The following is a 10349-nucleotide window of genomic DNA, read 5'->3' on the forward strand; positions in this document are numbered from 1 at the left end:
CCCCTAGACAATACAAACCCCTAGACATACAAACCCCCTAGACATACAAAACCCCTAGACATACAAAACCCCCTAGACATACAAAACCCCTAGACATACAAAACCCCTAGACATACAAAACCCCTAGATATACAAAACCCCTAGACAATACAAACCCCTAGACATACAAACCCCCTAGACATACAAAACCCCTAGATATACAAAACCCCTAGACAATACAAACCCCTAGACAATACAAACCCCTAGACGTACAAAACCCCTAGACATACAAAACCCCTAGACAATACAAACCCCTAGACATACAAAACCCCTAGACGTACAAAACCCCTAGACATACAAAACCCCTAGACAATACAAACCCCTAGACATACAAAACCCCTAGACGTACAAAACCCCTAGACATACAAAACCCCTAGACAATACAAACCCCTAGACATACAAAACCCCTAGACGTACAAAACCCCTAGACATACAAAACCCCTAGACATACAAAACCCCTAGACAATACAAAACCCCTAGATATACAAAACCCCTAGACATACAAACCCCTAGACATACAAAACCCCTAGACATACAAAACCCCTAGATATACAAAACCCCTAGACAATACAAACCCCTAGACATACAAAACCCCTAGACATACAAAACCCCTAGACCTACAAAACCCCCTAGACATACAAAACCCCTAGACATACAAAACCCCTAGACCTACAAAAACCCCTAGACATACAAAACCCCCTAGACATACGAAAACCTAGAGTACCCACCCTAGTCACACCCTGACCTAACCAAAATATATAGAAAACAGAGATATCTAAGGTCAGGGCGTGACAACAACTGTCTAATAAAACTATTCATTTTAAAAATGGATGACTTCTCCTTGCCGTTACCATTTTTCTCAAGGGCCCATTGGCATTAGGTGACAGCTGAGATATTGGGGCACATCGTGGTTTATCTTCCACTGCCCTCAGGTGTGTTGAGGGCCTTTCTCAAGGGCCCGTTGGCATTAGGTGACACCTGAGATATTGACATCAGTGACCCTCTGGATGCTGGTTAACTCCTGATAGATTTAACATAAGGCAGCACTTGGATTCGACCAGCAACCCTCCGGTTACTGGCCTCCCTCTCTAACCACAAAATAGTACATTGTACCCATGGTGAAAATGCCTATCTTTACAGTCAGGGTTGGGGTCAATTTCATTTTAAAAAAAAACCTGTCAATTCAGTAAGTACACTGACATTCAGCTTCCAATTATAAATGCTTTTTCAATGAGGAAAAATTGGAATTGGAATTTGTTTTACTTTCTGAATTGACCCGAACACTGCTAACAGTTCATTATACTAACAGGACAGCCTTTCTCTCTCCCCACCTAGGAGCTACCTAAGTACCTGAGAGGGTACCATCGATGTACCAAGGAGGACATGGTGAACATAGGGGCTCTGCTCTTCAGGGTAAAGTTCAACAACGACAAGACCCAGTTCGTTCTGATCCCCAAGATGCTGAAAGATCTGGTGCCCAACGACATGCTGAAAGCCATGTCCACTACGGACTGGCAGAAGGTAAAATCAATCAATCAGTTGTGATCGATCGATCAATTAATCGTTTATTTATAAAGCATTTAAAAAAAATACAAAAAAAATACTTTTATTTTTTACAGTTGTCACACATTGATGTAAGAGAGTCTCTCCTTAATACATTCACTCCTCCCTTCCTCCAAAAGTGTGCACTTGTTCTCTTCCCTGGACCGGTATAAGAAATAGGGTTTACACAAATCTCAATGCCTGGGAGGAGTGTATGAGTGCACATAGCTGGAAGGGACTGGGTGATGAGTGTTCCTTCAATGACGTCATGTGACCTGTATACAAACACAGTCAGTAGTGTCCCTTTTTTTTTTTGTCTGGGACTGCAGCTCCAAGTTACCCTCTACATGACCCCTGAACTCAAATGACCCTTAACTCAATTCATTCGATGGCGGAGGTCAGAGGATCAACTATGTAAAATGTTTTAAGAATGGGATTTTTGTTGTTGTTGTTGTGGTTGACCGTTTTAATGTCTTTGCTTACCAGAACATCGTTGCAGCCTACAACAAGCAGGCTAGTATGACCAGTGAAGAAGCCAGTCTAGCGTTTCTCAAGGTGGTCTGTCGCTGGCCCACCTTCGGCTGTGCTTTCTTTGAAGTGAAGGTACGAGATAACACCTCGACACTGAATTTATTTTAAATATATATATTTTTTTATCACAAATAAAGTTCCCTCGGGAGAAATGGGTCTTTCCAGACGGTGTATCGCTGTTCGAAGGACACAGCTCGTTTTATGGACCCATTTAAAGTTCTTGTAAAGGCTGTGTCCCAAACTGGCACCCTATGAGCCCTGGTCAATAGTAGTCCACTATATATAGGGAATAGGGTGCCATTTGGGTCAAAAGTAGTGCACTATATAGGGAATAGGGTGCCATTTTGTTCACGCAGCCTAAGTCTCTAAGTGATGAAGGAACAGCCACTACTCTGCTTTCTATCACCTAAAGAGATGTTTGACTTTTTCCAGCAAACATCAGACCCTAACTTCCCAGATATCGTCAGAATTGCCATCAGCAAACAGGGGGTCTCAATCATCCACCCGAAAACCAAGGTAAAACACAACACACACACACGCACGCACGCACGCACACACGCACACACACACACACGCACGCACGCACGCAAGACTCCTTGTTTTCCTCTTGAGAGAATGGATTATAAAGGGTTCCTCTTCAATGTTAATTACTGTATTTCTGGGGCTTTCGTTATAATGTAATTGTTTTATCAAGGCAATGTGCGTATAAATCAACTTCTGTTAGGTCAAATTGAATCGAATGATTCTGGGGTATCGGGTTACATATCCACAGCCATTGGAGGCTCGAGAGTCCCGCCTTAAATGCTCATTCGCTGATTGGACTGACCATCAATTTGTGTTGTCACGGTACGTCTCAGGCACACAGCTGCAACGAGTCTACTGCAGCCATACGAATGTGTTCTGTAATAAACACACAGATTTATATTTAATTTAAAAACTTTTTTTTTTAAACTTTTAACACAATTTGAAGATGTGAAACAAAACCACTTTGTGTTCATCGCAAAGGGACACATTTTATACTTGATGACATCTGAGATTGTGACGAGCTAGTAGATTCGCCAGCGACTGTCAATTCACAAGGAGCTAGACAACAATGAAACAATGACCAGTCTACCAGGAAATGACTCGGCTCTTCCCTTCCCCATATTCATTATATAAAACATTATTACAATAATAAGGCCTCTGCAATCTAATAGCATGTCAAGTTATAATCTTGATTTTGAGTAGATAGTTAGTTCATAGCATATACATTCTGAAAATGACTTCTGGGAATGTACTATGTTTCAAACTATTTACTATAGCAGGGCATTGTAGTACAAAAAGTACAAACAAAACAAATCATAGATGATAAAACTAACTACAAAAAAAGGGAGGAAAAATGTGTGTTTTCTAACAGTATAAGGCATTACTAGGTAAATGTTCACGGCCCTCTCGTTAAGCTATGTTTTTATTTATTTGACCTTTATTTAACACAGATTACTGCACCTGTACATAGCCCACCTATAATTTAGCCCAAACAACTACCTCTTTCCTTACTGTATTTAATTCATTCATTTATTTTGCTCCTTTGCACCCCCATTATTTTTATTTCTACTTTGCACATTCTTCCATTGCAAATCTACCGTTCCAGTGTTTTACTTGCTATATTGTATTTACTTTGCCACCATGGCCTTTTTTTTGCCTTTACCTCACTTATCTCACCTCATTTGCTCACATCGTATATAGACTTGTTTATACTGTATTATTGACTGTATGTTTGTTTTACTCCATGTGTAACTCTGTGTTGTTGTATGTGTTGAACTGCTTAGCTTTATCTTGGCCAGGTCGCAATTGTAAATTAGAACTTGTTCTCAACTTGCCTATCTGGTTAAATAAAGGTGAAATAAACTCAGTTAAAGAACAAATTATTGTCAGCAATGACGGCCTAGGAACAGTGGGTTAACTGCCTGTTGAGGGGCAGAACGACAGATTTGTACCTTGTCAGCTCAGGGGTTTGAACTTGCAACCTTCCGGTTACTAGTCCAACGCTCTAACCACTAGGCTACCCCCCCACACAGCCCTCCACTGACATTAATATTCAACAGAGAGCATGAACAGTAAAAGAGATGTCTGTCTGACCTGTCTGTCTTATCTGTCCCATAGGATGTCCTAGCGACTCACCCGTTCAACCGTATCGCTAACTGGTGCAGTGGCTCCACCTACTTCCACATCACCGTGGGCAACCTGGTGAAGGGAAACAAGATCCTATGTGAAACATCCCTGGTAAAGACATTTATTACGGTTTTGTTTGTTTGCTTGTTTTTATTTTTTTTACTGTTGACTTGTAACTAGTTATTTTGTGTACTTCTTTATTCAATTTATTACGGAAACACAACGCTGCCACAAGAAAAACAACTGGCCAGACTTTTTCCCCCTTGTGGCAGCGATAAGCAATTTATTTTTCGTAATATTTTATTAGCTCATGTTAGAAATATTAAACTTTCAAGGCCAGGCACCACATGCACCACAGGCACCACAGGTACTACATGCACCACAGGCACCACGGGCACCACAGGCACCACCGGCACCACAGGCACCACCGGCACCACAGGCACCACAGGCACCACGGGCACCACAGGCACCACGGGCTGAATTGACATGTTTTGCATCTACCTATTCATTTTGAGATGTATTTTTAATTTTTTTATGGGTCCATTAATATTAGTATTTTCTAAAAGTAAACATAAAAATGTCTAAATCTGGATTGAAATGTATTTTTGCTTTTGTTTGTCAGATTACCTTCAGACAAATGTCCTGCATTTAAAAGAGGCATAATATACATCCATAATTACAAAGCTCACCACATTGAATTACACAGCATTTAACAGGAATAATTTAAATGATTCAAGTGTATGTCCTCCCAATACTATATATTCCTGTTCCACTACAAAGGTCTGGACAAAGATCACCAAAGTAAAAAGATATCCAAACAGACCCCATGAACCCCCCCCCCCCCCCATACTCCTGGGGAGAACCCCATGAACCCCCCCATACTCCTGGGGAGAACTCCACGAACCCCCCCATACTCCTGGGGAGAACCCCGTGATCCCCCCCCCTCCCCATACTCCCGGGGAGAACCCCATTAACCCCCCCATACACCTGGGGAGAACCCCATGACCCCCCCCCCATACTCCTGGGGAGAACCCCACGAACCCCCCCATACTCCTGGGGAGAACCCCGTGATCCCCCCCCCCCTCCCCATACTCCCGGGGAGAACCCCATTACCCCCCCATACACCTGGGGAGAACCCCATGACCCCCCCCCATACTCCTGGGGAGAACCCCATGACCCTCCCCCCCCCCCCCATACTCCTGGGGAGAATCCCATGAACCCCCCATACTCCTGGGGAGAACCCCATGAACCCCCCATACTAACCCTAACCCATGAACCCCCCATACTCCAGGGGAGAACCCCATGAACCCCCCATACTCCTGGGGAGAACCCCATGAACCCCCCATACTAACCCTAACCCATGAACCCCCCATACTCCTGGGGAGAACCCCATGAACCCCCCATACTCCTGGGGAGAACCCCATGAACCCCCCATACTCCTGGGGAGAACCCCATGAACCCCCCATACTCCTGGGGAGAACCCCATGAACCCCCCATACTAACCCTAACCCATGAACCCCCCATACTCCTGGTGAGAACCCCATGAACCCCCCATACCCCTGGGGAGAACCCCATGAACCCCTTCGTGCACTGCTCCTCCACTCTAATAAGTACCTCTTCAGAAATCTGAAATCTGCACAGAAACAGTTAACTAGAAACTGGTTTAAACCGCTGGCACCCCAAATAAGCAATTGTAAATAAACAATGAATGAAATATACTTTCTGGTATGGAAATGATAACTCATACAATACGAAGGACTCTATTTGAGATACAGTAAAAAATCTAATAAAAAGGACATTATATAGAGGTAGGAAAAATGTTTAGGCCCTAACAGGAGATAGTATGTGCATGTTTTAAACAGACGTGTGCGTGTGTATTCTAAAATATATATATATTTTTAATCCTCATCAATATACACACAATACCCCATAATGACATCACAATACCCCATAATGACATCACAATACCCCATAATGACATCACAATACCCCATAATGAGAATGCAAAAACAGGGTTTTTTTTGTGCAGAAATGTATAATAAAAAACTGATATTACATTTACATAAGTATTTAGACCCTTTTCTCTGTACTTTGTTGACGCCACAAGCTTAGCAAACCTGTATTTGGGGAGCTTCACCCATTCTTCTCTGCAGCTCCTTCTCAAGCTCTGTCAGGTTGAATGGGGAGTGTCACTGCATAGCTATTCTCAGGTCTCTCCAGAGATGTTCGATCGGGATCAAGTCTGGGCTCTGGATGGACCACTTTAAGGACATTCAGACTCTTGTCCTGAAGCCACTCCTGTGTTGGCTTGGCTGTGTGCTTAGGGTCAATGTCCTGTTGGAAGGTGTACCTTCACCCCAGTCTGAGGTCCTGAGCGCTGTGGAGCAGCTTTTCATCAAGGATTTCTCTGTACTTTGCTCCGTTCATCTTTCCCTCAATCCTCACTAGTCTCCCAGTCCCTACCCCTGAAAAAACATCCCCAAAACATGATAATGCTGCCACCACCATGCTTCACCGTAGGGATGGTGCCAGGTTTCCTCCAGACATGACACTTGGCATTCAGGCCAAAGAGTTCAATCTTGGCTTCATCAGACCAGAGAATCTTGTTTCTCATGGTCTGAGAGTCCTTTAGGTGCCTTTTGGCAAACTCCAAGCGGACTGTCATGTGTCTTTTACTGAGGAGTGGTTTCCATCTGTTCACTCTACCATAAAGGCCTGATTGGTGGAGTACTGCAGAGATTTGTGTCCTTCTGGAAGGTTCTCCCATCTCCACGAAGGATTGTTGGAGCTCTGTCAGAGTAACTATCGGGTTCTTAGTTACCTCCCTGACCAAGGACCTTCTCCCCTGATTGCTCAGTTTGGCTGTGCAGCCAGCTCTAGGAAGAGTCTTGGTGGTTCCTAACGTCTTCCATTTAAGAATGATGGTGGCCACTGTGTTCTTGGGGACCTTCAATGCTGCAGACATTTTTTGGTACCCTTCCCCAGATCTGTGCCTCAACACAATCTTATCTTGGGGCTCTATGGACAATTCCTTCGACCTCATGGCTTGGTTTTTGCTCTGACATGCACTGTCAACTGTGGGACATTATGTAGACAGGTGTGTGCCTTTCCAAATCATGTCCAATCAATTGAATTTGCCACAGGTGGACTCCAATCAAGTTGTAGAAACATTTCAAGGATGATCAATGGAAACAGGATGCACCTGAGATCAATTTTGTGTCTCATAACAAAGGGCCTGAATAGTTATGTAAATCAGGTAAAAACCTGTTTTCATTATGGGGTATTGTGATGTCATTATGGGGTATTGTGATGTCATTATGGGGTATTGTGATGTCATTATGGGGTATTGTGTATAAATTGACGAGGAAAACATTTTGTTCAAACCATTTTAGAATAAGGCTGTATTGTAACAAAATGTGGAAAAAGTCAAGGGGTCTGAATACTTTCCGATTGCCCTGTATATCCTAATCTGACTTTGGTGCAGATCATGTTGTTCTTCACATTACCATCTCTGTTAAACACACACTATATCAAATCGAATCTAAATGTATTTGTCACATGCACAGGATACAGAAGGTGTAAACGGAACAGTGAAATGGTTAATTGAATAGTGGAGTTTTTTGTTTAGACATGTAGCTAGCTGGCTAAACAATTAACCATAATCCTAACTCATAATACCATACACCATGCATGAATCTGCAGGTAGCTAAAGCTAACCAACTAGGTTCAAATTTAGCTAGCTAGCTAAGATTAGGCTATAACTAGCAATACAATTCAAAATGTTTTCTTAGATACAAATAATATTACTACACAGATCATAGAGAACTTTCTGACAAAATTAGAAACGTATAATATCGGAAAATGTAGCTAGACTCATCCGTATACAATGGATGAATGCCCTCTGTAATGGATGCCATCGTTGCCCTTTAGCTTGAAGATGTAATCAGGAGACAGATTTTTTTTTAAACAACCGTCTCCTGTGTTCTTGTTTTCGACTCTCTCCGCATTTGGCAATCATCTCTGATTCCACCGGACATTCCACTGACTTCAAAACTGTTGTCAATTTCTTCCGCGACAACAACACCATTGATTGTCGTTTCTTCCCCCCGTCACTGTCATCAGAAGACAATGTCTGGTTCCTTGAAAATGTTTTCTACGTAAATCAAAGGATTTCCTTATCGTCAGAGAGAGTCACCAGAAAGTACTCCGGCATTTTCCCCCACTGATCTTTGTCGACAGCGTTATTAACATCAGGGCAGCACTGCAACACTTTTTCAGTTCTTCATGATGTATAAAAAAAAACACAGTAGAAAGGATTATCCATACATAGTGAGCAGCTCATGTTATAGATAGAAGCATGCTACGTGGCAGACCAATCCAAACTCATCTCTCGGCATGTCCAGCCCACCCATTATCTCTGCCAATCATAGCTAGTAGGAAGGTTCCTGTATTTTTCTGTGGCTAAAACGACTAGGCTCATAATTTAACAATTTTATTCGTATTTACAGATGGCATACAAGTTTGTTATAAAGGCATGTGAAAGTTTGCATATTCAAGAAGGCATTTCTGGCAACAACAAAAAATAAAAATGTATTTTTATTTTTCTGTTTACGTTCAAATGCCTCTCCTGTGAAGTAGTGACATAAGCCTAGGTTCTTGAAACGGATCACATATGTGCATATTTAATGAGATATCACCTCATATGCATATTTCAATATAATATTTTAAAAGTTCCCTGTTAGGGTTGTAGTGCCTGGCCTTAATAAGATACACTTATTCTGAATAATGTTTTCATATTGTGCTTTGTGTCTTTGTCCATCAGGGCTATAAAATGGATGATCTTCTGACCTCTTATGTCAACATGTACCTGAACGAGACGAAAGCAGTTAGGACCAGAAACCAGAGATACAACGAATAACACGAGACGTGTAACCAGGTCGTCACTATCTGGACAAGTTGCAAAGTCGGAAGCCCTGCTTAGTTATAAAATGTATCTTCTTCAGACCTGATTTTTAAACCTAACCCTAACACCCACACTACTTAACCTCATGCCTAACCTGAACCTTAAAGGAATAGCATGCTAGCAGATACCCGTGGACTCCAGTCATTTAACTAACGCTAGTTAGTTAGCATTGGCTCTTGAAAATACCTCTAACTTCCTTAATACTGGACAGAGAGACATACAAAATGGTATCCACAAGTTCATCTGACTCCGGGGAAGTAGATAAAAGAGCCTCATTGCCAAAAATCCCAAAGTATCCCTTTAAATTTAAGACCGTATCGTGAAATTGTCATACATTTGTTATGATATAGACATATTTTTGACTTTGCAGCCTGGTCATATAGTGGGAACCATGGTAACGGGAACATGTGAGGCCTTGAGCTGCTGGGATGGTAGAAACATGATGCAAACTGTGCCTTGAATTTACAACTAATGCTCTAACACACACACACACACACACATACACACACACGCACACACACAATCATTTTTTCATTCTAAATTCTAAATGTAATTTGTGCATTGTAAAAGTTAACTACATACACGACCAATATACCTAACTTGAAATATGATGACACAAAACTTTCCACAAATGTTTTATGTGCCCTGCCACAGGTAAAGGAAGGCATAACTTATTTATAACTGACAAATATTACTGAAATAATTACTGAAATGATTGATCATTGAAATGTTTACAATTCCGCTGCCATGTATCGACTGTCTTCTGATGAATAAACAGGTGTTGTCTGCCTTCGTGCATCCCCAAAGGGTTTTCATGGACTGCTTCTTTTTTTGAAAATAAACAATTTAGTTTTGCATAATGATGATGTTATTTGACACATAAAATACTTTTCCTGTGTCTGATCTTATTACACTTGTTGCTGGTGTGGATTCTGGTTGTGGTGTTTTTTTTTCTGAGGGTTTGAGGAGGTTTTCTGTGTTTATTAACTCTACAGCATCCCCAACTATTCTATAACTATACTATAACTACATCCCCAGCTATGCTATAACTATACTATAACTACATCCCCAGCTATACTATAACTATACTATAACTATACTTTAACTACATCCCCAACTTTGC

General features: G+C 41.7%; 1 protein-coding gene across 4 annotated transcripts in view; it reads left to right on the forward strand.

Annotated features, from left to right (window-relative positions):
• LOC110523043 (unconventional myosin-VIIb) overlaps positions 1-10032 on the forward strand; it is a 68979-nt gene extending 58947 nt beyond the window's left edge. For all 4 annotated transcript variants that reach the window (XM_036978946.2, XM_036978947.2, XM_090236472.1 and 1 more), the window contains 5 exons: positions 1375-1560; positions 2068-2184; positions 2545-2628; positions 4255-4374; positions 9086-10032. In XM_036978946.2, the coding sequence (XP_036834841.2) occupies positions 1375-1560; positions 2068-2184; positions 2545-2628; positions 4255-4374; positions 9086-9181 (603 nt within the window). In that variant the 3' untranslated portion in view covers positions 9182-10032. The remainder of the gene's footprint in view (positions 1-1374; positions 1561-2067; positions 2185-2544; positions 2629-4254; positions 4375-9085) is intronic.
• The last annotated feature ends 317 nt before the right edge of the window (positions 10033-10349 follow it).

This window comes from Oncorhynchus mykiss, chromosome 5 (genome assembly GCF_057628025.1).
Source record: "Oncorhynchus mykiss isolate SJ-2025 chromosome 5, ASM5762802v1, whole genome shotgun sequence".
NCBI classification, from domain to species: domain Eukaryota; kingdom Metazoa; phylum Chordata; class Actinopteri; order Salmoniformes; family Salmonidae; genus Oncorhynchus; species Oncorhynchus mykiss.